This window comes from Emydura macquarii, unplaced genomic scaffold, assembly GCF_026122565.2.
Source record: "Emydura macquarii macquarii isolate MOO-44397 ecotype Brisbane River unplaced genomic scaffold, CSIRO-AGI_Emac_v2 contig_2768, whole genome shotgun sequence".
Lineage (NCBI taxonomy): Eukaryota > Metazoa > Chordata > Testudines > Chelidae > Emydura > Emydura macquarii.
The window spans coordinates 44470173-44494440 of NW_027132905.1; the positions used below are offsets into that span (position 1 = coordinate 44470173).

The 24268-nt window shown below is 41.6% G+C and overlaps 1 protein-coding gene across 6 annotated transcripts in view; it reads right to left on the reverse strand.

Annotated features, from left to right (window-relative positions):
- RERE (arginine-glutamic acid dipeptide repeats) overlaps positions 1-24268 on the reverse strand; it is a 361123-nt gene that overhangs the window by 22318 nt on the left and 314537 nt on the right. For all 6 annotated transcript variants that reach the window (XM_067567315.1, XM_067567314.1, XM_067567311.1 and 3 more), the window contains one exon: positions 452-614. In XM_067567315.1, coding sequence (XP_067423416.1) covers positions 452-614 — 163 coding nt within the window. The remainder of the gene's footprint in view (positions 1-451; positions 615-24268) is intronic.

Genomic DNA, 24268 nt, shown 5'->3' on the forward strand with positions numbered 1-24268 from the left:
GGTCATAGTGCTTCTAAGATATGCGAAGATACAGCAATACTGACTGTAGTATGGCACGAGGCGAAACAAAGCAGAAAGTATGGTCATAAAACGGGCTTGGAGGGGAAGTTTGCTTTATTTCTTGCCTTTTCTAAGTGCTATTCCTAGAATAACCCCAGGGAAAATGCAACACACACACAAGCAACTGAATCAAAAATAGGGAAATTTGTCTCCAAGTCTCCATCCTTATATTTGGCTTCTGTGCCTCAGCACTGGATGCACATGGTACCAAACATCACTGGCTGATCACAGACACCTGGTACACTCAGGCGTAGCGGTGTGGGAACAGGAGCGGTAAAGAGCCTGAACTCCATTTTCTTGCTTTATTCAGCTGAAGGCAGAGAGCCATTACATTACTGTAGTTCTATGCATCTAAACAAAGATAAATGCACTGCTTTTAGCCTCCACTTACAGAATTCGCTAGAGGGGGGCCTGGAGGGAGTGTTGACTGGAGTGGAAGCAGTTCGAGTCTTAATTCTCCGAAACACAGCCTGCCTTCGATGCCTACGGTGTGCTCGGGAACTTGCTGCTTCAGGGGTTTTCTTCCAATAGTAATAGAAAGTGATTAGTTCTCCCTGTAAACACAGAAGGAATATGTTAGAGGGGCATGCACAACTGACTTGTCAGCCCTCCCCCCAACACAAAGTAAAAAGCTTAAGGGTATATTTCAACCAGACAAATTCTCTTGGATATTAAAAAACAGATATTTTTGTGGGAGAGCAAATTGTAAAACATTTTTTTGTTAGTAATTGGGTGGGAAGTCTCCAGCACTGTATTGGTGCTTCAGAAGAGGGCGCGCTTTACTGAGTTAGCACTATGCCAATACCTCTGCAAAGCGGTAGGAGGCACTGTACTGCTAGAAGTACCATCTCTCCAATGAGCTGTAAAAGCCACGTCCTGGCTAAAAATGGTCTTTAAAGATCCCGTGGCGCTTTCAGTGAGAGTGGGAGCAGTGCAAATAGATAGTGATATCCTGCCCGCTTTAACACCCCCTGTGCATTAAACACATTTCTGTTTGAAAAGTTGAATGTTAGAATAAAATCATGATTGAGAATAAGCGGTAACCATAATATTCAACCATATTAAAAGCAAACCAAACTTTAATCTGAATATATATATATATATATATATATATATATATATATATATATATATATATATGCCCGTATCTAAATTAATTAGGCAGGTAAAAGAGCACACCAAGAGAAGCCAGTGATAATTCCATAGCTTAATGAATCTGACATTAAAAAACCTAGAGCTGCTGACATTCAAACTAGTGATGTAATACTGAGCTAAAGAACAGCATGTGGTTTTAATCTCCATTCTTTTACTTTGAAACCCCACCATTTTCCTGGCAACTTGTCTGCCTCTAAGGTAAAAGGTGTTGTTTCTTACAAGTTGCTAGATATATGGAGAAGTTCTAACTAGCCACTTGAAAATCAACATCAGAACTAACATGCCTACCCTGCCCACAAAAAAGTCTCTCTTTGAACAGCCGTATATATGATCTAATCATGTAACCTCAGTCTGTTCTCTCTCTCTCTGGGCCAAAACCTGCAGTCTTTATGCAACGTAGATCACTTGAATTAACTCTGTACTAAAGATGCCTTCCTCAGTCAAAACTTCCAATGGCCTAGAACAAGCAGTAACAGCATAACCTGTGTATACAGCACTGCAAACAGTGAAATGGAAGATAACTTTTTCAATAGTATCTGACACCACTTAAGTATTTTAAAGATGCCTAACTTATAATAGGGAAAACTGGATGAAGTACACAACCCCTACTTCAACTCTGGATAGCAGACAGAATGGATGTACTGTTAAGTTGCACTGCTACTGCGTGGGATTGATGAAGATTTACTGACATTAAAATGATACCCACGCCCAACCATTTTCAGCGTGACACTTTATGAGAGAAAGAAAAAATTAGCTACAGCCCTGGATTAGTTAGGATATAAGAATCCTCATGAAAAAACCCTACTCATTTTCCCAGTCACTGAAAGTGAAACAGGCAGGTATCATCATCATCATTCAATACCAATGGGTAAATACAGTGACTCAGGGCTTATCTAGACCTGAAATACTACAGCAACACACCTGAACCGCTGTAGTGTTTCAGTATAGCCACTACCTACATTGATGGGAGGGGTTCTCCCATCTGTGGAAAAGAGGTGGTAGCTAGGTCCATGGAACAATTCTAGCATTGTCTACATTGGGAGTTAGGTCTGCTTAACTATGTCACTCAGGGGTGGGGCGGGGATTTTTCACATCCCTGAGTGATGTAGCTGGGTTGACCTAATTTTTTAATATGGACCTGGCATCAGAAATTGTGAGTTGGCCAAGGGCACAGAATAAGAGGCTGGGCTAAACCAGAATCTTACATTGGCATAACTACATCTCTTAGGGATCTAAAAAACCCACCCCCAACACACATAGCTATGCTGACCTATACCCTGGTGTAGACAGAAATGGGTGGACAGAATTCTTCCATCAACCTAGCTATGGCCTCTCGGGAAGGTGGATTAACTACAAAGATGGGAGAACCCTCCCAACACTGTACTGAGCATCTATACTGAAGTGCTACAGTGGCACAAAAGTAGCTTTTTAAGTGTAGACACAGCCTAAGCCAGTGGTGGATGCTGGGACAGAACGTAGGTGTCCTGACACATAGGGGCGTGCTCGAATCCCTACACCATATTAAACTAAATGAATGCAGATGCTTTAGAAATTATTTTTGACCACATCAAAGTGGACTCGAAGTCTAGCCAGCACTACTGTTTGCCAAACTGGGGAGAGAATCTGTTGCCAGGGGAAACTGAAATTCCATGGAAAGCTCATGCATTGCTCTTCAGGGCTTGCCTACACTTGCAGTGCTGCACTGTTACAGCTGCGCTGCTGTAGCGCTGAGCAAAGACGCTACCTACACCGATAAGAGAGCTTCTCCCATCGGCATAGGTACTCCACCTCCCCAAGAGGCAGTAGCTATGTTGATAGGCGAAGCCCTCCCATCGACACAGCATTGTCTGCACTGGAGTTTAGGTAGGTGGATTTTCCACACCCCTGAGCGATGTAGTTATACTATAAGTTGGTAGACCAAGCTTCAGAGCCAGCACACCTTCAGCAAACTTACCGGCCACACATCACCTACAAACTCATCTATCAAATCCTTGGTGTCAGTGACAGGGAGAATTCAGTAAATCCCACCTTTCTGCATCTCTGGATTAAGATGCATCCTCTGACATGTTAATGGGCGAGTGAAAACGAGTCTCCACACTTCCCATCAATAGGAAATGGGAACCAATCTGGGCTGCACTTACACGTAACAAACTCACCAAGTCCTGAGGGAAATTAAATTACTGAAGCACACACTGCACCATAAACAAGGCCCTTCCCTTTACATTTGTCTTTTAAAATTTCTCAGGAATTTCTCAGTATTTATTATCAAAAAAACTTTAATAAGATGAAAATTGGTGCAAGAAAATAACTTCAGTTTTCTGGGTAAATATTAGGGTTGAAATTGAGGGACGGGAGGACAGGAAAAAAAGCAACAAATAGAGAACAGTGGACCCGGAAGTGGAAGAGGTTGAGGAGGCAAGAGTGCCATCTCTTTATGCTGCCTCCTCACTCTTGCGGGTTCACAAATGAAGGAGATGGCAGCTCGATTACCTGGTCGGCCCAAAGTCTCCTTCTAGAGTGGGGAGCCAGGTACAGAGGGATCCTCCCCCTTGGGGTCTGCCCAAGTTACCTACCTACCATCCTTCCTTCCAGAGAAAACCAGGTGCAGGGATTCACCTGGCCCCAGGGACACCCTCAGGAATCTGGACCTGACTCCCCACTCTGGGAAGAGAGGATAGTCCAGTAACCCAGGGTACCAAGCCACCATCTTTCCCTCTGGAGCAGGAAGCCTGATCCACAGAGTTCCAGCATTTAGGATTTGAACCCTGATGTCCATGGAGACATGCCCATGCATCTGTCTATCTTCCTTTGCACTGCCTTATTTGACCCGACAGCCTCGCATTTACACTGAGACTAATTTATTATTAACTTAAACATCTATCCAATGCAGTGAATTGGATTTTCTTAAAATAATCAGTATTTTTATGTAATTGAACGATCAAAAATTTTGGGGAAAATTGGTAAAAACTGAATAGCTTATGTAACACCCTGACATATTTTTGATAAAGACGAGTAAAAATAAAAAATGAAGGGCACTGGCCACTAAAAAAAAAAAACTTTGAAAACTAACCTGTCTGTATTTGTGAATAAATGCAATTTCAGAAACATATGTCTGACTCCAAACTGACACTTCTAAACTTTCAGTCAAAAATCTGTACATAAACTCAAATTTTAAAGTGATTAATGAAATGCTAATTCAAAGACTCACTTAGTCCAGACTAAAGAAATGGGTGATCACAAGAGTTAATGAACTATAGTAAGGATTCATTTCTGGAGCTTCAGATACATGACTCACTAAATGACTCAACCTTCAGTCATAGATACAGGATTAAACATCAGTGAGGAAGTATATAAATAGGATTTTAATATTATACATCCTATGGAACATATGCACACCCTGCACTATGCACACAAATTCCAACCCAGGTTTTATTAGCTGCCTTGCCATCAAATAGTATTCTGTCTACCTAAGGGATTAAATGATGGAGTGGAGTGAATCTGGAAGGATTAGGAACAGCATTTTGGTGACTGCATGGGTGGCAGGGGCTTGAGCACAAACAAAAGAACATGTCGGGAAAGCTTCGGTTCTACAAACAGAGAGCGAAACGGCTCCCGGCTTCACCGCGAGTGAAGTCAATTGAACTTTAATCAAACATGCATAGTGTGTGCTGCCGAAACCCATCACACAAATTCAGGGAACAAAAGCTGTTGCAGAAATCAATAGCCTACTGAAACATTAACACAGGCAATCATTGATCAAAAGGCCCCTTTTATAAAAGGCTGCCTTGCAAATTAGCTGCTGTTTTTGCTTGCAAGCAAACATGGGAGCATAAACGCTGCCGACATGAATGGCCTGTAATGATCATTTTGTTCCTGGTGATCTCACCTCATCTCAGAGCAAGGTCTTGCAGTCAACACATCTTACATCTCTGTACTATAATTGCTAACAGCATGATGAACTGAGCTGGTTTGATGCCTGGGCACTGAGGGGAAGGAGGGGGAAGAGAAGGTTGTTCTGAACCCACAGTGTTCTGGGCAGTGGCACTAGCCCAGGGAAATGCTCTGAACCAATCAGCGTATATTTAGCCTATTTTTAAAATCTTTTTCATGTCAGGAATCGGATGATCCTAGCAACACATGCACCAAAATCATACAAGATAAGGAGATCAATTCTGTTTTAGTTCTATCATTGGGTAGTGGCTCTGGTGGAAACGCAGTCCCCACTTACCATGTTTATTAGCAAACAGAGGAGTAATTTTTCCCAACATTTCCAAAATTAAAGACAAATAATGAAAAAACGAAAGTAGGAGACGGATGATAAAAAGCTGAGGTCGGCTCTCTGGCTAACAAGAAAGGAGGGATACACTGCTTGGAAAATCTCGCTTACAAGGCTTCACATGCCATTTGAGAACAGCTCAGCTGTCATGTCCTTCCACAACCCAGTATTACTGTTAGTGCTACATAGGCTATTCGCAATTATTAGAAGGTTGCCTCTTTGGCACGAGGCATCATTCTCTCCTTTGCTACTATTTGCTTCCCTGCCCTCCTGTGTTCTGCTGCATCTCAATCAAGCCCTCTGACAGACATAATAAAAACACTGGGGCAGGCATTATTAACTACTCCACATCCTTAACAATCTAACATGAAGCAGTAAGTGCTGCATATCCCAGCTTCTCACTTATCACGGTTTGCAAACTGTTAAGCATGCAAAGCTGTATGTACATGCATCGGTGAGAGTGTGCGCGAAACAGACACATTACAGTTCCAGTGAAGTTACCACTAAGGACTGGCAAATCTGTCGCTTAATGGAGCTGCTACTTGCCCTTTACCATGCCTGAACGATCAGTGCTGCCAGGGAGACAAAAATTATGCCCCTACAGAGTGGACGCATAGATGGGAAGAAGTCTAACAACAGGTAAATTCAGGAGTCCATCGCTGCACCTGCCTAATTGTCCACTTGATTGTAGATCCTGGAATCCTGGACTAGTCTCAACAAGTTGCTCTCTGGCTCAACCAGAGTTGCGGAACCATGCACTGGCTTGCCCTGGTTTCCCTCCCATACTGTGACTGTGGGGCAACATCGCAGACCACTACCCACTTGGTGGAAGAGTGCCTACCTCAATATACAGGCCTTCCTCTGGTTACAGAGCCTGGACAATCCAGCTCTGAGGTCTGCATATGAGAAAGCAATGGTGTACCTGGGGTGTCTAGCGCCCAGGGACCACTATTTGTATTTGCGGCGGGCACGCATGGGGCCGTTTCCTGCTCTCCCCCACTACCGCCACTGTGGGAGCAGCAGGTGTGGCGGCAGTGGCATACCGAAGGGGCCATTGTCCCAGACACTAGCCTGGCCCCCCTCCTCGAAGCCGCCGCCCCTCCCCCCCGGCTGACATCCCTGGCGGCCACACCGATCCAGCCCCTCTGGCAGGGAGCAGGAGTGAGAGGGACAGATGCCCTGGGCTGCCTGGCGGCAGGGGGGCTGCCTGGCTCCTGCGTGGCTGGGGTCCCCACGGCTCCCTGGATGTGCCCAGCGCAGGGGACAGGAGGACGAGGGGCCGGGTCTGCGCAGTCACCGGGGATGCCAGAGAGGGGGCGGTCCTCCCCATTCCCCCCTCGGTACGCCACTGCGAAAGAGTGCTCCAAAAAGTATCATCCAGTATCAGCAGGGCTCCTCTACCTTGCCAGTCCTACACAGCCCATTGCCTTCCTCTTCTCAAGTTAACTCTGCAGTCAGTCAAGATGCATTCCAGGTATCCACCTCTTCCACTTGAAACACATTTCCCTTTCCCATTATGATGTCTGGGACCAAATCCAGTCCTTGGGATACAGAGCAAAACTCCCACAGAAGTTAAGAGGTTGCAACTTGCATTAGCTCCGAGGATGAATTTGATCCCTGGAGAGATCTGTCTTTCCATTCATTTGCTTGGAATCCTTGGATATCCACAGCTAGTATACCCTCAACTCAGGAGACATCACCATCCATTAAGTTCCTCTCTTCCCTACAAGCACAAGCTCAGTCATTTCCCTTCCAGAGCTTTGTTGTACCCACCATGCTTTCAGTCACCACCGGCAATTACTAGTCTGCCATAAGTAATGCATCATCCTGATAAAGCAATGGAAGAAGCACTGTTGAATGTCATCCTCCCTTCCCAAACAGCTTCTTTGCTGGGATTTGGGGGGGGGTCTCCCAGATTGAGGTGTCTTTCACACTGCTCTGGGGCCATGCCAGAAGTATGAGAAATGCAGTTTTTCCATGGCACTGGCTGGGAGTGCTGCTCACACATGCCTGTGTCTCGCAGTGCGCTTCACACCCATGTCAAGGCTTTGCAGCTGCGCTCACACACAAGTACTCCCTGCTTCAAAAGGCAGAGCTGGGAGTGATGAACAGACTTGGCAAAGTGGGATGCACTGTTCTTCCCTGTGGTAGGAGAGAGGAGTTACATGGTGGTGTCTCCAAGGCAACAGAGCATCACCAGAAGTCACCTCCCTGGGAGAAAGTGAGAGGTAGGCAAGTCTGTCCCAGCAGCAGGATCAGTGGGGAAGAGAAAGACCTTGCAGCCTAGAGCCAGAAAGGAGGAAGGAGAAGGGAACTACAGTGAGGGTGGAAAAAAGTGCTTCACCCACATCCTCTAACGCACGGATTTCAAGTGGAAAATACATCAAGATATTTCTACCCTCATTTTTTTTTTGGCTTGTCTTCTGATTAGATTGAGCTCCTTGGGACAAGTCTGCAAGAATCACCCCACTCTAGATATCACCTCACACAATGAAGACCAAGCTCGGATGGGAGGAGATCAAGCTCCCATCACATTCGAGAGTTTTCCAGGTGTCCAGAATCCTTTATTCTTATGTTGTATCTACATTACAGATGCTACATTGGTGCACACATGGCGCAGCAGCGGCTGTGCCACTGTAGCACCATAGTGTAGACACTTGTAACATACAGCGACGGAAGGGGTTTTCCCATCACTGTAGTTAATCCACCCCTCAAAAAGGCAGTAACCAGATCTATGAAAGAATTCTTCTGTTGACCTAATGGTGTCTACATTGAGGCTTAGGTCAGCTTAACTATGTCTCAGGGAGGTGTGCAAATTTCACACCCCTTTGGAGGTGTAATCTTTTACACCCAAGCAATGTATTTCCACCCATCTTATGACACCTTTCCGTTGTGTGCTACCTTCCTGCCTCCAGTGAGTTGTCGTCTTTCTTGTGGTAATTGGGTATCAACTCCCTGACTCTGCTAGGGAGATTTGCTCCTGAGGAATTCTACCTGACAAGAAGTTTTGTGAGCCATTTGAGAACAACTCAATTGCCCACGTCTTTCTGTAATCCAGCATTACTGCTAGTACAGAATATTTGTAGTTATTAGAAGAGTTTCCTTGGCACAAGGCACCATTCTTTCTCCTCTACCACCATTTTCTTTCCCTGCCCTCTTGTGTTATGCTGTAACTCAATCAAGCTCTCTGGCGGACACAATAAAATGCCTGGGCAGGCATTAACTATTCCACACCTTAAACAATCTAAGGAAAGTAAGTAAGTGCTGCATACCCTGGTTTCCCACTTCTTATCAGTGGTTTTCAAATGTAAAGTACACAGTACAAGCTGTGCCTGTGTGTTTGTGTTTAGTCTTGCCTTAGGTAAACAAAGGATTAACACTGTGTGTGCATTTCTGAATCTGAGAGGTTTGACAGCCCTTCCATTGCACAGTGCTCCTGTGAAGCCAGATACACGAATACAACAACTTACCTTCAAGTATCTGTTACGGTATAACACAGCGAGCAAACATAGTAATTGCTGTTTAATCTCCCAAAAGCATAGCACTGCCAAGAGGAGAAAAAACAAAACAAGACAAAAAAACCCACCATACCTGGGGACAGTTTCCATGCAATTACACACACGCACACAAATGTAAAATACACAGCTCTCCTCAACTACCATGAGTGAGAGGAGACTGTTACTTTTGTTTTACCACAAGATTAACTTGCCGAGGTCAGCTCAGTACCCCTGCCCTTTGCTATGCTTTGAGCTCAGGAGAGGTCATGCTAGTTAGTTACTCTGAGCTAAAAACATCCCTTTTTTAGCACTGAAGACAAGCCAATAGCCTCTTGCAGAGGGGTGTCTGGTTGGTTCAATATTCTCTGATAGCAAAATAAAGCAAGACCAGGCAGGGGCATAGACCTGACCTCCGCAAGTTTCTCTAGTGCTCTAACTAAAGTATCTGTCTTTACTGTGTGTTTATCTCATGAGTGATAGTGACTCAAAGGCTTAAAAAAAAATAAAGCACCTGTTTTAGCAATGAGGACAAGCCCTTAGAATGCTGATGTGAATTGTTTGCCTCAGTCTAAATGGACATTCATTCCGGAGGATGATAGCTGATCAGGGGAGTCACAGAGGTTCCTCACGACCATTCATAAGAGCCAGGCTAATTCACACCGTCGGACAGGGCCGGACATATCCCTGATGTGAGAATCACTGGCTCTGGCCATCATCAACAGCTACTTTCTATTTTCTAGGATTTTTACTAACGGCAGCAGATCATTTGCAGTGCGAAAATATTTCCAGATAGACCTTATGTTGTTGCCCTCCATTAGTGACTCAGCAGCAGGGGAGTTCAAAATGTATCTTCTCCTAGCACAAATACTCTTTCATGGCATTAGCTAATTGAATTAAGAATGATAGAATAAAGTGTGGGAGGATAGAGCCAATGAGGAGAGACTGAGGGTGACTGGGATTGTAAGTGTTCCATTTTCTTCCCAAAGTAGCTTCATACACACTTCACTAAAGGTTTAACCTGGGCATTTTGCCCATTTTAATCTTACTGCACATGCCATTGTCGCAGTGACAAATAGGTTTGTGTTCTAATTAAGCAATAAGTCTCAACAAATTGTGCAGCAGTGCTGATTAATGCCCTCTTTGGGTACATAAGGATATTGCACAGTTTGAAACATCTTATTAAAATTATGAAAACAGGCTCTTAAAGAATTTTTGTGGTGTTATTAAAATATATTAAAAATCCTTCTGCCATCTAAAATGGTTCCTAGGGAATTGCCTGTAAATATCACAATCCAGCAACATATTGTAGAAGCTTAAGAGATTCTCTCTATTAATTCCCCTATCTCTTAGTTTAAAACTGTAGTTTAGTTTTCTCCTCTCCTCAGCCTCTGCTCATGACCCTTTCTTCAAACCTAGGTAACTCAACAGACTATTTTCCTGACCATTCTTTATCCTCTTCCCCAAAAAACTCAGCATGATCAACTGGGTTGGTTGCATTTTGTAAATGAAACTCCAGTCCAAAAACGGTTAATGTGGTAGGAGTCGGGAGAGCACCTAGGTGGGATGAGTTTATGGAACCCATGTTCTCACTTTGAAATTTTAATGGCATAATTTCTTTCCAACACAAGTGCTGTCACAGATTTACTGAGGCTCCATCTGTTTCTTGGTTTCATTTTGTAGCAGAAAAATGAAACTCGGTCAGAAAACTTTATGCTGCCCAATTATTGTTGTTAACTGAGCACTGCCAGTATGGCTGGCCCTGTACAGACCTGAGGAAGACACAGTCCCTGCCCCCAAAGAATTTACATTCTCATTTAGACAAGTGACACAATTTAGGCCTATAATACAAGAGATTCAAAAGCATCTATGTGATTTAGACTCCTAAGTCCCTTTGACTTTTAATGATATTTAGGCATTAAAGGCCTTAAACCACTTTTAAAAATGAAATGTATGCACGTTTGAAAATTCTACCCCGGCCTCAATGGGGTGGCATTTGCCTCCACTAATACATTCAATACAAAAATAAGTTGCTTGGGGACTGTGTGGGGAAACCTAAGGCTGTAAGGACACTTTGTGTATGCATGCATTTGGACGAAGTAGGAACAAGAGTCAGAAAGGGTAAAGAGATCAGTGTGGAAAAAGGGAGCAGAGGCTGGAAAGTGGGGAGTGAAAAACTACAAAAGGAGAGAATAGCATGAGAGCAGAGCGGGTTATCAAGAAAAAAGGATACACACAAAATATAAACATGTATTTTAAAATATACTATACATATTTGTAAAATGCCTGTAATACTCTGCACTTGTATACCATCTTTCATTTGAGGATAAAGTACTTTATAAATATTAATGTATTAAACCTTGACGTACTCTCTGGACAACAAGCATTATCACATTTTACAGACAGGGAAACAGAATCACAAAAAATGACATGTCCAAGGTCACAAAAGAAGTCGGTAACAGAGTTGTGAACAGAACCCAGATTTCTTGATTGACTCTCTTGTGTATTAGCCACAATACCTTCCCCCTTCCAGTAAAGTGTCAACCCTCAATTGATTTTATGCTGTTATTTCAAATGCATGGAATTTACTGACCCAAATTTTACTATTGACATGAGATTCCTTTTTAAAAAGTGCAGTCCTGCTCATTACCTACATTGTCATGTGAATGGCTCAGCCAATCAAAGTCAGACTCTTAAAGCAATTTTATAATACAGACTAAGCTTTACTGGACAAATCCACCTTCGTTAGACATGGCAAATTCACTTCCTGCCTGCTCCTCTTCACCAGCTTAGCAAAGATTTCATTGTAACTTTCCTCTACTCATTCTAGACCCAAGCTATTTATTATTCTTTTAATTTCCAGGCTACTCTTTTAGTTTTTCACTTTAATAAATCAACAGAGAAATGTAAATTCTACTGGCAAGAGCTAAAAAAGGTTGGCAACAAATCAGTCTGTGCCACATCCACTTTATAATTTTGGTGCAGTTTGGTCACTAACATTTTCCAAAGTTTGGAATTAAGGCTGCATGTGCTCTTGGCAAGAAGTGTTAATTCAGATAACGCACAAGTTACAGAAGTTTTCCTGGCTGGGTGCTCTATGGAAGTATTTCTCTTCCTTCAGTTCTAGGGTTTAAATTACCGGGTTTAACAACAGTTCTGAAAATCAGAAGCTTGAAGCAAGCTGTTGCATTTTTTTAAGCCTTGGCCACAGTTGGAGGCCTCTGTCACTCTCTCCAGCTGTACACAGTGCCAGAATGAAAGGAAGGCTCTTGTAATTAAGGTTTCTCTCTCCAGAGACTTCTCTTTTGTTAATCAACAGAATCCCCTAATCCCCAAGGGAACCCATAGGCTGTTGGCTGCATCCATTACTAATTGTTAGATATCATCTCTAATAGCATCAGTTATAGTTCTACAAGACTGCTTAATAGCTGCCTATGATGCCAGGTAAAGCTGGCAGAACGTACCTCTAAAACTGCCCAATTAATGGCTATTACAATACAAAGTGGCAGGTGGAAGTGACTATCAGCAATGAAGGGGTTAAAAACCTCTTTATATCTGATAATTCCCACACTCTGTCGAGAGATTTGGGATTTTACAATCCCTCTGCAGCTCTATCATCACAGGTACTGCTATTTGTTTGAGCCGTCTGACAAGTCCAAAGTCATTTAACTAATTTAAATAAACATCTTAAACTAACCCCCCAACGCAGGGACACTCTTTTCCAGGGCCTGTTCAGACACAGCTGCCAAACCTGCAGCTACAGAGGGGCTCCCATGACATTTGGACAAAGCTGCAACACTGGTGTGATATTTGCTGCTCATGTTCCAGTGGCTCATGGCTTGAAGGGTGAACTGCTTCATGCCACAGAGCTCAGAGGATAATGTAGCCCATGCAGAAACAGGACATCTCTTTTTGTATTGAGGCTCAGGCTAGAACATATCACAGGTTCTTACCTTCCTGCTGTTCAACACAAGACATCTATTCACTATCCCCATAGCCCTTTCAGCACACATCAGATACACACACCAGTCCTTTTCATCCTCCTTCTGAACATGTGCCCCCTCTTCTCCCCCCAGCACAAAGCTGGCATGTGAGAACAGCTTGGGGCAGGTGGATGATGCATAGTTTTACCTCTTGGTCATAAGAGTAAAGGGGAAAAGGGAACAAGGAATGGTTTTACAAAGGCAGGAGGGAAAAATCCATATTTTCTTGACTCAACTTGCTCATCTGTCCATTTACAGTCAAGTTTTGAGCTTTGTAACCATTCTGTAAATCACCCACACTCCTTCACTCTTAGGTAACTGGACTCTCAAGTAGGTAGGTGCTCACACACTATGGCAGCAATTAGATCAATCTATGTGCCTAGGTAGATTAGATATAAAGAACACAAAAGAGCTTTAGGAGGTGGTCTCATTCCAGGATGTGTCGTTCCCCCCCCTTTATATATTGTTAACATTTAAATCTTAACAGCATGATACGGAACGGCATTTTCTCAATGAGGTTGCTTGGCACCAACAATTCATCCCTCCAATTCAGTTTTCTTCTTGCACAAGCTGAATACTTCACTGTTTCCTAGTTCCTTTTAGCTGGAGTTCAGGTGCAGGGCAAATAAAATTTCACTGCAATTGGCTACAGCGCCATGTTACCTTTCTCAATGTTTTCTCATCCCTGTAACTAACCCACAATTCCATCACTGAAAGGAGGAGAAGAAAAAAGCCATAAAGCTGTTGAAACTACCATGCTCCATCCCGTAAACATTTTTCTATTTATCTGTCCTTCATTACACGCACAATCTTATTATCTCTGCACAGCCTCAAAGTGACAGCCGTCAGGGTCACCCTATAAAATATACATTGGCAATGTTACATTTAATGACGGGAGCGAGGAGAAAGATGAAGGATGGGAGGGGTGGAAAACTGCAGGACGTTTTTAAAGGGATCATCAGTTATATCTGTGCATTTCCCGAGGTGATAATTGAATGACAGTGGCTGGAGGGAAATCCATTTTTGAGCTCAGGAAAGAATTGTTAAGCGAAAAATGTTTTTGTATTGGAGGCATGTAATGGCTGCCAGAAAATGAAAAAGACTCCTTCAACCACATCAGTTCTTATATTTTATGTCTTTTGTATGTGGGCTGGAAATTATCTAGTACAATCAGCTTTTGAAACACAGCTTTAAAAATAAAGACAGACTCTGCTCATTATATATTGTAAACTAAGAGGTATTTTCTTTTGTAGTCTGTGTGTCAACTTTAATTAATTTAAATGAAGGATCAATTTTGTTGTGTGGAGAAGATGACATACCAAACAGAAGGGCAGCCGCCTTTATCACTATCATGTGGTTTTAAAATAAAAGGTTAAAACCCAATTCTAATTATGTTCTGTGTTTAACTAAAAATAGCTCCTCTGCATTAAAGTGAAGTAGAGATGCACTAATCTGTATTCCTTGTAATGTGGCAGCTCTGTAATGAGGCCTTGAGTTACTAAAACTTCATTACTTAAAATGAAAAGAACATTTTTCCTAGTACACTGTCATGAATCTTCATAATGAAACAAAACTACACTTGTCAAAACAAAGAATATTTTGTGTTGCAATATCCTGGCTTTTTTGTTCTGCATGTTCACTAGCTAATTCACAATGAGTCTCCCAGTCACTAGGGTAAAATAGTATCTACAACGAACCAAAGCAAGGATATTGGGAGTTAAGGTTGATGCTCCATGATTATTGTAGAACAACTTTAATTTGTATTACAGTAAGAGCCCAGCAGCCCCAGTCATGGACCAGAATCCTATTGTGCCAGGTGTTGAAACAAACGGAACAAAACTGCAACTCATCTCAGTGCATGTAGACCATTGCAAGATCACTGCAACACCCATAAGAAATAGGTACAACAGGATGGGTTATGGAGAGATTAACCTTAAACCCACAAAATACAAGAAATAATTAGTTAAATCAGAGTTCAATCTGACAAACAGGTTTGGTTTTTTTTGTTTTGTTTTAAAATATACTTCACTGCTTAGGATAGAGTTTTGTTTGGGATTTTTTGGTGCTACACAAAGTCTCCAGTTAGTTGAACTGAACTGGACACTCATGCAGTAGTATGATGCACTGCCATGCTACCCTTAACAATAGATTTTAAATGGATAAAGAACACTCACTTCTTAAAACACTATCAGCTATTGGCCCCACACCAGTTGGAAGAATATTGAGGCTCTTGTATATGGCAATGGGAGTTTTGACATAGATTTCAATGGGAAAAGGGACTGGGCCCTGAAAGTTCAACATGAGGTACAAGGAGACAATGATGGCAGAGAGTAAAAAATTAACTGATGAGTCTGCAGCTTTTATTCTTATTTCCAAACTACCACAAACCCTTATGCAACATCTATGCGTAACAGACATTTTACGGCTGTTCTTCCATTCCAGTTTAGCAATCACTGTTTGGCCCATTACCAGGGAAGCGGGGCAGAAAGCAAAACATTAACAGAATTTCTCTTCAGAATTACTGTACATGTGGCTTCTCCCCATCCTTGGATGATCTGGGAAGTTTGATGATGATGTATTTCCTCACCTTATTGAGGTGCCTTTAAACCAAAGTGCAGAGAACCCAAGGGTCAGCCTGAGGCTGCTCCACTAAAATTGTTCTGGCATGTTCTCTGCAAGAATCAGCAATCCTGGGCGCACACGCAGTACTATCTCCAGCTCTCCAAACTAGCCCAGGTAATGGTGCTACTGTCAGAGACTTTAGTCATCTTAAAGATCTGACAAAACAAAGTCTAAACTTTAGGGGCCTTACAAACATCTACAGCTTTCCCATAACAGCAGTCAAGCGAGTGAACACTCTACTGGTTGCAGGAGAGGACCATTCTCCTTCTAATTATAATTGAAGCAATCTACTCTACCATCAAGTTCATGGCTAAAACCTTCTACAATAAATTAAATAAAGAAGAGTTCATTTCTTTTTAGACAGAAGAAACAATGGTTCATCTCACCTAAGTAAGTCTCAAGGATAAATGAATATGTGAATCCAGTATCCTGGATTTTGCTCATCAGTCAGATCCTGTGGTATTCCAACGATTCAGCCAGCCAGCCTTGGGTAACGTTTTTAACTTCACTAGTCACAAGTGTTTTGTGCTTTATCATTAGATTTATTTACACTTTTCCATGACAATTGCCTTGTTGGAACTATGTCCCATATTTCCTTTGGGAATGTAAGCGCAATATACTGACTAAATCAAGGGGTAAACCCCTCCGTTTTATTCCCAAGTCTACCACTAACTCTGCGAGAGTGACCTTCAGCAAGTCACTATGGTCTTGTCTACAAATACTTGCATTGGTTTAGTTAAATTGGTTTAACTAAACCCACTGAAACCTCTGCGTGGCTTATTTTTGGGTTAGCCTAAACCTGTTCCCAATCAATTTAAGCCAATCAAATTGTAATAAGAGAGTCCACACAGGTGTTTATATCAGTTTAACGTCACACCTTCAAATAAAATGGAGAAACTCTATACAGAACTCTTCTTTCTCTAAGCTTCAGTTCTACCTCTATAACACCTTCTGTTCCCCCATTCTTTGTCTTTTTATTTAGGCCATGTCTACACTACATAGCTATGGCACCGTGGCTATGCTGGCATAACCTGTAGTGTGGATGCAGCCAACAATGCTAGAAGGCATTTTCCCCATAAGTGTAGGAATGCCATCTCCCTGAGTGACAGTAACTAGGTCAACTGAAGCATTCTTCCATTGACCTAGCTATGTCTACGCTGGGGATAAGGTCAGCATAGCTATGTTGCTCAAAGGGGTGGATTTTTCACATTTGAGCGATACCTATGTCGATCTAAATTTTAAGTGTAGACCAGACCTCTCTTTGAGACAATGGGGTCCTAATAACAGTCGGGCTCTGTAGGAACTACTGTAATAACAGTATCAATCGACTCCCTCACAGAGGCAGAAAGTGAGGCTTAGTTACTGTTTGTAGAGCACTCAAGCAGTTAAAGAAGACGCTATATTCAAGGGCAAAGTATTATTAAGCAGCTACAGGCCAACAGCTTAGTAGAGTTCCTTGATGCAACAAACCTCTGTTCCTTTATGCAGAACAGAACAGAACTCAGCCTATCCAGTGTATAATTTCAAGCAAAGCAACTGTATTTTCTCCCATTCCTGGGATGTTCCTTTGCTGGAACCTGATCTCATTCTCTTCTGGAGTTGATTCCCAATGATGCAAAAAAAATTTTTTTTCTCTTCCTATTGTTACCTTGGAGAGAGTATGTGAAGAAATTCCCACTAAGATTTTCTGCATCTACACTCAAAAGAAGACATCCATTTAACATTAGTCTATTGCCTCCCACTATTTCCTGGGAAAATTACATCATCTGTTGAGGAGATACGTATGAACTAAAGGGAAAAACCTAACACAAACCAGAAAAATAAGGGACTCTGAGGGCACTGGGATACAATAGTCACAGCAAATCCTGGGAGTCCGGTGGACTCTTTCTCTTAGTCCTTCAATAGTAAGGAAAAATGGGTAAACCAGGGTTTATCTATCAGTATTTTAAAGATTTCACATGTTAGTTATGTTTATTTTACTACTACGCATTAAAAAAAGGCTCAGGTCCCCTGATCCACTTAGTTGAGATAATCTCCCCCCAAAAGGAAATCACAGCCAGAAACAGCATTTAACAGGCAGTGCTGATGTGTCTGCACACTGACCTGCTTTGCACATTTCAATGGAACAGAAGTTTTAGGTTTTCCTTACACATCTGTGATGAACCACGTATGGCATGGTTTGGCTTGGCTTGGCTTGACAAGTGCATTCATTACCTCGACTTCTCCATTTGCACTCTATGACCCATAGGGGGACTGGTGAGCACTAACATTCAGTGATATTTAAAATGAAGCCCACTGTGAAAGACTGAAAAATGAAATGGGGATCTGGGAGTCAGAAGGAGTTTCTACCAACTTTTCCTTACTGCAGCTATACTCTATGAAAGTCATTACACAAGGTCAAAACACTATTACGGAAACTGGAGGTTTCTATTATGCACTGAAAAATGCTAGATTTAGCACTCCTTTACCAGGGATTCCATGTCACTGAATGCCTGCCCCTTAACCATAGAACAGACTGGGTGGAAGAGAGAAAAACCATCCATTTCATAGCCAGACTTGTGGAATAATTTCAATAAAGACTGGCCTAAATCTCCAAAAATTACACACAAAAAATACACTCCACAAGCCTAGGTACAGAATAGATGCTTTTCCTTTGTCATCCAGTCTCTTCTGTAGTTGACATGCCAGGTGTATTGTGACATGAAGTTATGTCTCTCTCATAAACACGTCCCCATCTTGTCATTTACTCTTGATTTTAAACAGACTAAGGATCAGAGTTTGAGAGCGCTTAACACAGCTGTCCCTTTACACTACTGTCCAACAGCCACTTCTTTAGCTAGTGGATTTTCCACAATAACCAGGTGGTATGAATAGCAAGGGGAATCTCCAGGCAGCATACTAAGAAAAAGAAGAGTTGCCACAGCAGCAGCTGGTCTTCAGTTGCTGTCACATTTTCCAGCAGCCAGTCTCAAATTCCTTGCTTTTAAAAAAAAAAAAAAAGCCCCAAGTAAGCGAAATTTAACCAAACACAAATAATACTGCTACGAACAGCAAAAGCAGAAAATAATATTAGGTTGACACTTCAAAGTGGCTCACTACAACCTGACTGATGGATGTGGCTGAAAAATAAAGGGAAACATAAGTTTCAGAAAATCTGGGCAACACCAACAGCCCTGGAAGCAATAGAGCTCAATGAATTTTGTTTTTTTAAATAGCTCTTCCACCCACACGCAAACGTGAAACTCAATGCTGATCTGTCTAAAAAAATTGGAATAGTTTGCACTTCTGCAGTGCCTCTCCTGATGACCTCAGACCCCCTATGCTAACATTACGCTTCACTGCAACCCCATGAAGTAGGCTTTATTCCAGCTTCACAAGAAGGGAAAACGAGCCCAGTAACTTCTTTTGTGAATTTGGCTGAGATAGGAATAGAACTTAAGAGGCCTGATTTCCAATTCTCTCCTCCAACCACTAGACAATTCCATCTTCTAACAAGTATCACTTCTCATAGAAGTGGACAAAGTACAGATTCTGGGCCAATGCGTGGCACTTTTAACATGACTGCAGCATTAGAAAACAAGACATCTTCATGCATGTGGCTTTACACAACACCTATTATGCAGGGTAGCGGCTCGGCATGCAACTACCTGCCTCTTCTTGTTCCCATTCGCGTAGGTTAACAGGGAGGCAAGAGTTGGGTGCAGAAGGAGCAAATAATGTAGTGTTCTGCATCATAAGGCGATGCCCAGGAGATCAGGTTGATTCAAGCATCAGTCTTGGGAACACTGCAGCCCAAAGTCTTAGTTTTAACTGTTGTGCAACTCACGTATCAATCAAAACTTGCCCTCCTAACTTCTTCCACACCAAAATCTATTTCAGAAGTGGGTTTTTCCAAGTAGTGACTACTCTAAATAGAGTGAAAGGTTTGCAGTTTGGTTACCTGTTCAACAGGAAGGTGGTTAACATTGTACTTCTAATACTATGAGCTTCTAAGATGAAAGGTGCCACAGAAGAGCACAATATGTTATTACAGGCATTAATGAAGACTCGGAATACTACTGTGAAGTAGATACTTATCACCACTTTTCAACAGGAGAAAGAGATGCACAAAGGTTAATTGACTTGTCCAAGCTAACACAGTCAGAAGAAGAGATGAGAACAGAACTCAGAATCCCATAAATCAAAGGCTAATATATTAAACATATGCAATATTTTCCTTATAAAATAGACTCCTTACAACATTTTACAAGACTGTTCTAGATCTGAGTATCTTCTGCCTCCCTATATTTCTCTTTTTAAATTCCTTTTAACCCTCCCCAAGAAAGTCTTACTGATTGAGTTACATCATGTAACTGGGGTCAGGCTGATTTCTTGTAGACAGGACACTGGCCTGCTATTACCATATCCACCAACCTGCTCAGGTTTGTAGCACAGGTATCTACAAGCTAAGGCCGAAGAATCGTTTAAAGTCAGTTCCTTCTCAGCACTCCACAAAGAGGCCAAGTCAAGTCAAGAATGTAAAATATTTCTTACAAAGAGGCAAGAGACTACTTCATTCATAGTTATCCATTAGGCTTGTCCCAGAACCTGCCTTCCCCACCATGCAAAGCTGCACATTTCAGTGGATTCCAACTCAAGTGCATCTATTTGTTGGTACCACCACCACAGTTCACACAGGCTCAAATCCACATACGTGGACCTGCATCACACCATCTCTTTTGCATTACTGGTACAAACACTGGATATTTTAGCTTAAACCGTCTCAACATAACCTTAAAATCTCAAACATTAAGGTTAGAAGTAAGCTGTCTCAACATAAACTTAATAATTTAAACGTAACGGTTTGAAGATTGTGCTGATATGCCTTGGAAACAGGTTGAGCCACTTACCAGCTACTTCAAGTGCAACGGGTTATTAAATTATTTATATTCAAATGTCAAAAAGTCAGAGGGTGTTCATGCTAGTCTAACACAGAATAATAATTTTAACTGGTGGCTTGCACTCACATAACTATCAAGATGACAAAGATTATTAAAGGAAAATAATTTATAATCAGCAACTTAAAAAAAAGTTTGTAAAGGTATTTGCTGCCCTGACTTAATAGAAAAAGAAGCCTACAGGGATGTAATTTCACTTATGCACCTCCTAACGGCATAATCTGCTATTAACTGACAAGCCTCAGTCGCAATATTTCTGCAAACTGCTAGATTACAAAGCTGTGGTCTATGAACAATTGCAGTGTAAGCCACAGATTTATTCTGTTCACAAGCAAATCTGTTCAAAGCAGCATCCTGCACTTACCACTTAATTCCCTCTAAAGGACAGGCCGAAGTGTGCTGGAATTCCATCTTCCTCCCCCATTAACCACCAAAATTCCCTCTGCATTCTTCCTCAAAAGTTTCTGCTTTTTGGAACGATCCATCCTCTTTCATTCCTTCCCACTAGTGACAGAGGGACTGCAAAGCTGCACCACCACAGATCGACCATCAGTATCTATATCCCTTAATTACTGTGGCGCCACACAAGAGGCTATCCTTGAAGATATGCTAGCTTTTCCATCGTGAACCTGAATAAGCCTTTATAGACTGAACTTAATTATGCAAGATCTAAAACTCCTATCATAAATACGTTTTCTAATGAAAGTTAGTTTAAAAGAGTAACCCAATTAGAAAAAAACCAAGATGACGTTAATAAGTTTTTTTAAATCCAAATACTAAGCAAATTTTAGAACAACAATTGTCACTATTCCAGGCTTAACTCAGAGAACATTTCTATTTTTAAATGTACAGCCTTATGGGAGAGTTAAGACTAAATCATCAGCCTAGCCTCTTGGCCTCAACTTTGAATTTCTTCTTGCTTTTAGGTTTCAGTCTTGCCAATAACATTATCAAAGTACAAACCTTTAAGATGAATTACGTAAATGAAAACACATGGTTAACTGTACTGAAAAACAACCAGTGAAAATAGGAAGGCTTTTATAAGACATGGTACATGATTTAGTTTGGAAGAGTATTCTTCTCCCTCAAACATTACAAAGTACACATTTTGCAAAATGAAAAGCTTTTAATTGCAATTCTGTAAGTAGAATAGAAAAACAGATTTACGAGTCTACTAACTAGGTAGGCGTATCACATTTATGTATTAATCTACATGCTTTTTCAGCACCCAGATTACCACAACAAACAATACGAATGTGCTATAAACACACTGGACTGACGCAGAGCTGGCTGAAACTGGAGAACAGGTCTTTTTAAAATGGACATTCTGACTTTAACTGTCTTGTCTAACATGATTTTACTTCCAACAACTGTCACCATTTGATAGAATGAATGGCACAACAGTCTTCACATGCATTATTTGGGATATAAATCTGAATCTTCAATTTTAATTATTACAAAAGAAGAAAGGAACTCAGGATTAGGTTCCATTAGTCACCTTTCACTCTCATTTTAACATTCTAGTCTTAACTAGTTTTTGTATTTTGGGATCTGTAATGATGGCAAAGTAATAGAAAGTTTCCATAGCTTCTCAGAAGCTTTTTTCTTGTGTTTGGCCTTATGTGGTTCTAGTTCTCTGTTAAACAAATCAATCCATACTTCCTTTGCTACTGCAAGAATAGCGGCAACCACCTGTAATCTGACAAGTCTCTTCGACACCTTCAACAGGTTTTGTATATTTTGTCTTTCTGTAGAGTTCTTGTCGTGTAAAACCTGTGTTATGTTTTGATCAGAATCTTCTTTATGCCTGTAGGTCATGCAAGTATCAACATTCTCCTGGAATGTTGATAAAAACAGAGACATGCATCCTTCCCTGGAGTTCCACTGAGTGCCTTTGGGAAGGCTGGGATGTCAATCTTCTTTTTTCAGGCAACCAACCATGAGGCTGATGGTGATTGCTCAAGAGTTTTTGAACTTGCAGAACTTTCTCAATGCTCTGCTTAACACATATGAGAAGTTTAGGATGACTGTCCCTAAGAAATCCTCAAATTTTTCAATTTAATTTTTGCTTCAAGGTTTAAAAAGAAGATGGATTAGTGGGCAGGTGATGTGGTCATCGTTTGTGATACATTACATAGGAATGCGATAACATATCAAATGTCTCTGCAGTGTATTTATCATATTCCTGTGTAATATGTCACATGCTTATGACATCACCTGTTCACTAATCCATTGCCCCAGAATTTATTCTAACGTTCCAAACCTAACAGTATTTTCAAGCAGCGGCCAAATCCCCCCCTATACTCCAAACACCTCAACCTTGTAGGGAAGTATTTTCTTCTTAATGGAAGACATACATACAGAAAAATATGCATCTACACACACACTGCTACACACAGTCTTAGGGAAAGTTGCTAGTAAAAAGAAAACCCTATTGTAGAAATCCATTAAATACATTTCTGAAATTAATGACACTGCTTCTCTGTCACTGCTATTACTGAGATAGTGTGCACAGTTCCATTAACACCTCTTCAAAAAGATGGCTAGGCCTAATGATGCAATACTTGCTCAGAGCTGAAGGAGTGAAAAATCTGCAATTGACATTTAATGTGTTCTCTTTCTAGTATGTATATTTGAAACCTGGGATGCCAAAAATACATTTGGTGGAGAAGCACTCTCATTTTTTACCACTTTAACCAGGAAGATTTCTATTTATGAAACAAGATCTGTATTTATTAGGACATTTGGGAACAGGGTCCAGCTAAGGTAAAAGTAGCACCTAGAAGACAAGTTTACCTTAGATGCAGGCACTGAGTACTTACAACTTCTGCAAGAGATTCCTTCATGCAGGGCCCCCATCCCCACATACTCCAGTGAAAAGAAGCACAGTCCCGTTTGGAGAAGTTCTGCCGATGCCATCATGCTATCGAGTGTGGGAATATCTGCTTCTATCTAGATATATCTTCAGTACTTACGTTGCTCCCAATACCACAGTAAATGAGTGGCTCACAACCTTAAATGAATTTATTCTGATCTCCTGTGAGGCACAGAAGTGCTAATATCTCCAATTACTGATGGGAAACTGAGGCACAGAGAGACTAAGTGACTTGAACAGAAATTTTGTGGCAGAGCAGGAAAATGAACTCAGATTTCCTGAATCCCAACCTAGTGACCTAACCACTAGCCCATCCTTCCCCTTTACTTCTGCTGCCACTCTTCTGCTGAAGGAAGCAGGAAGGTTGGGAGCTTCTACTCCTGGAGATGCACAGGTAGGGCTTAGGAGTCCTTATGTCCCACCCACTGTTCCCTGCTAGGTTTTAAGTGCTGGAGAAATCGGGGAGTGGGGCTGGTATGCTCTATTAAATAAAACATGGCTGCTGCAGCATCCTGTCTCCCAGTTAACTCATTAAAAATACAGGATTGTTGCAGCGTGTGAAGAAAAAACCTCCTAGCCAGGGTAGTATAAAGATATATTTTCTGGGCAATGGTGACAGTTGGTATAAGAAAAGGAAATACAGCACTTCTTGATACAGAACTTCTCTTTGGCCTGAGTGCTCTGATGTTCAAGGTAAGTGAAGGCATCCAGGAGAATAAAGTGATTTTATTCATACAAAACAGAGCTGAATTTCCGATTAATCCTGGTTGTCAAGAACACAGAACTACAGGTAAAGGAGGAGGGAAAAAACCGATTACCGACCTTTTTGTAACTGCTGTTCTTCGAGATGTGTTGCTCACGTCCAT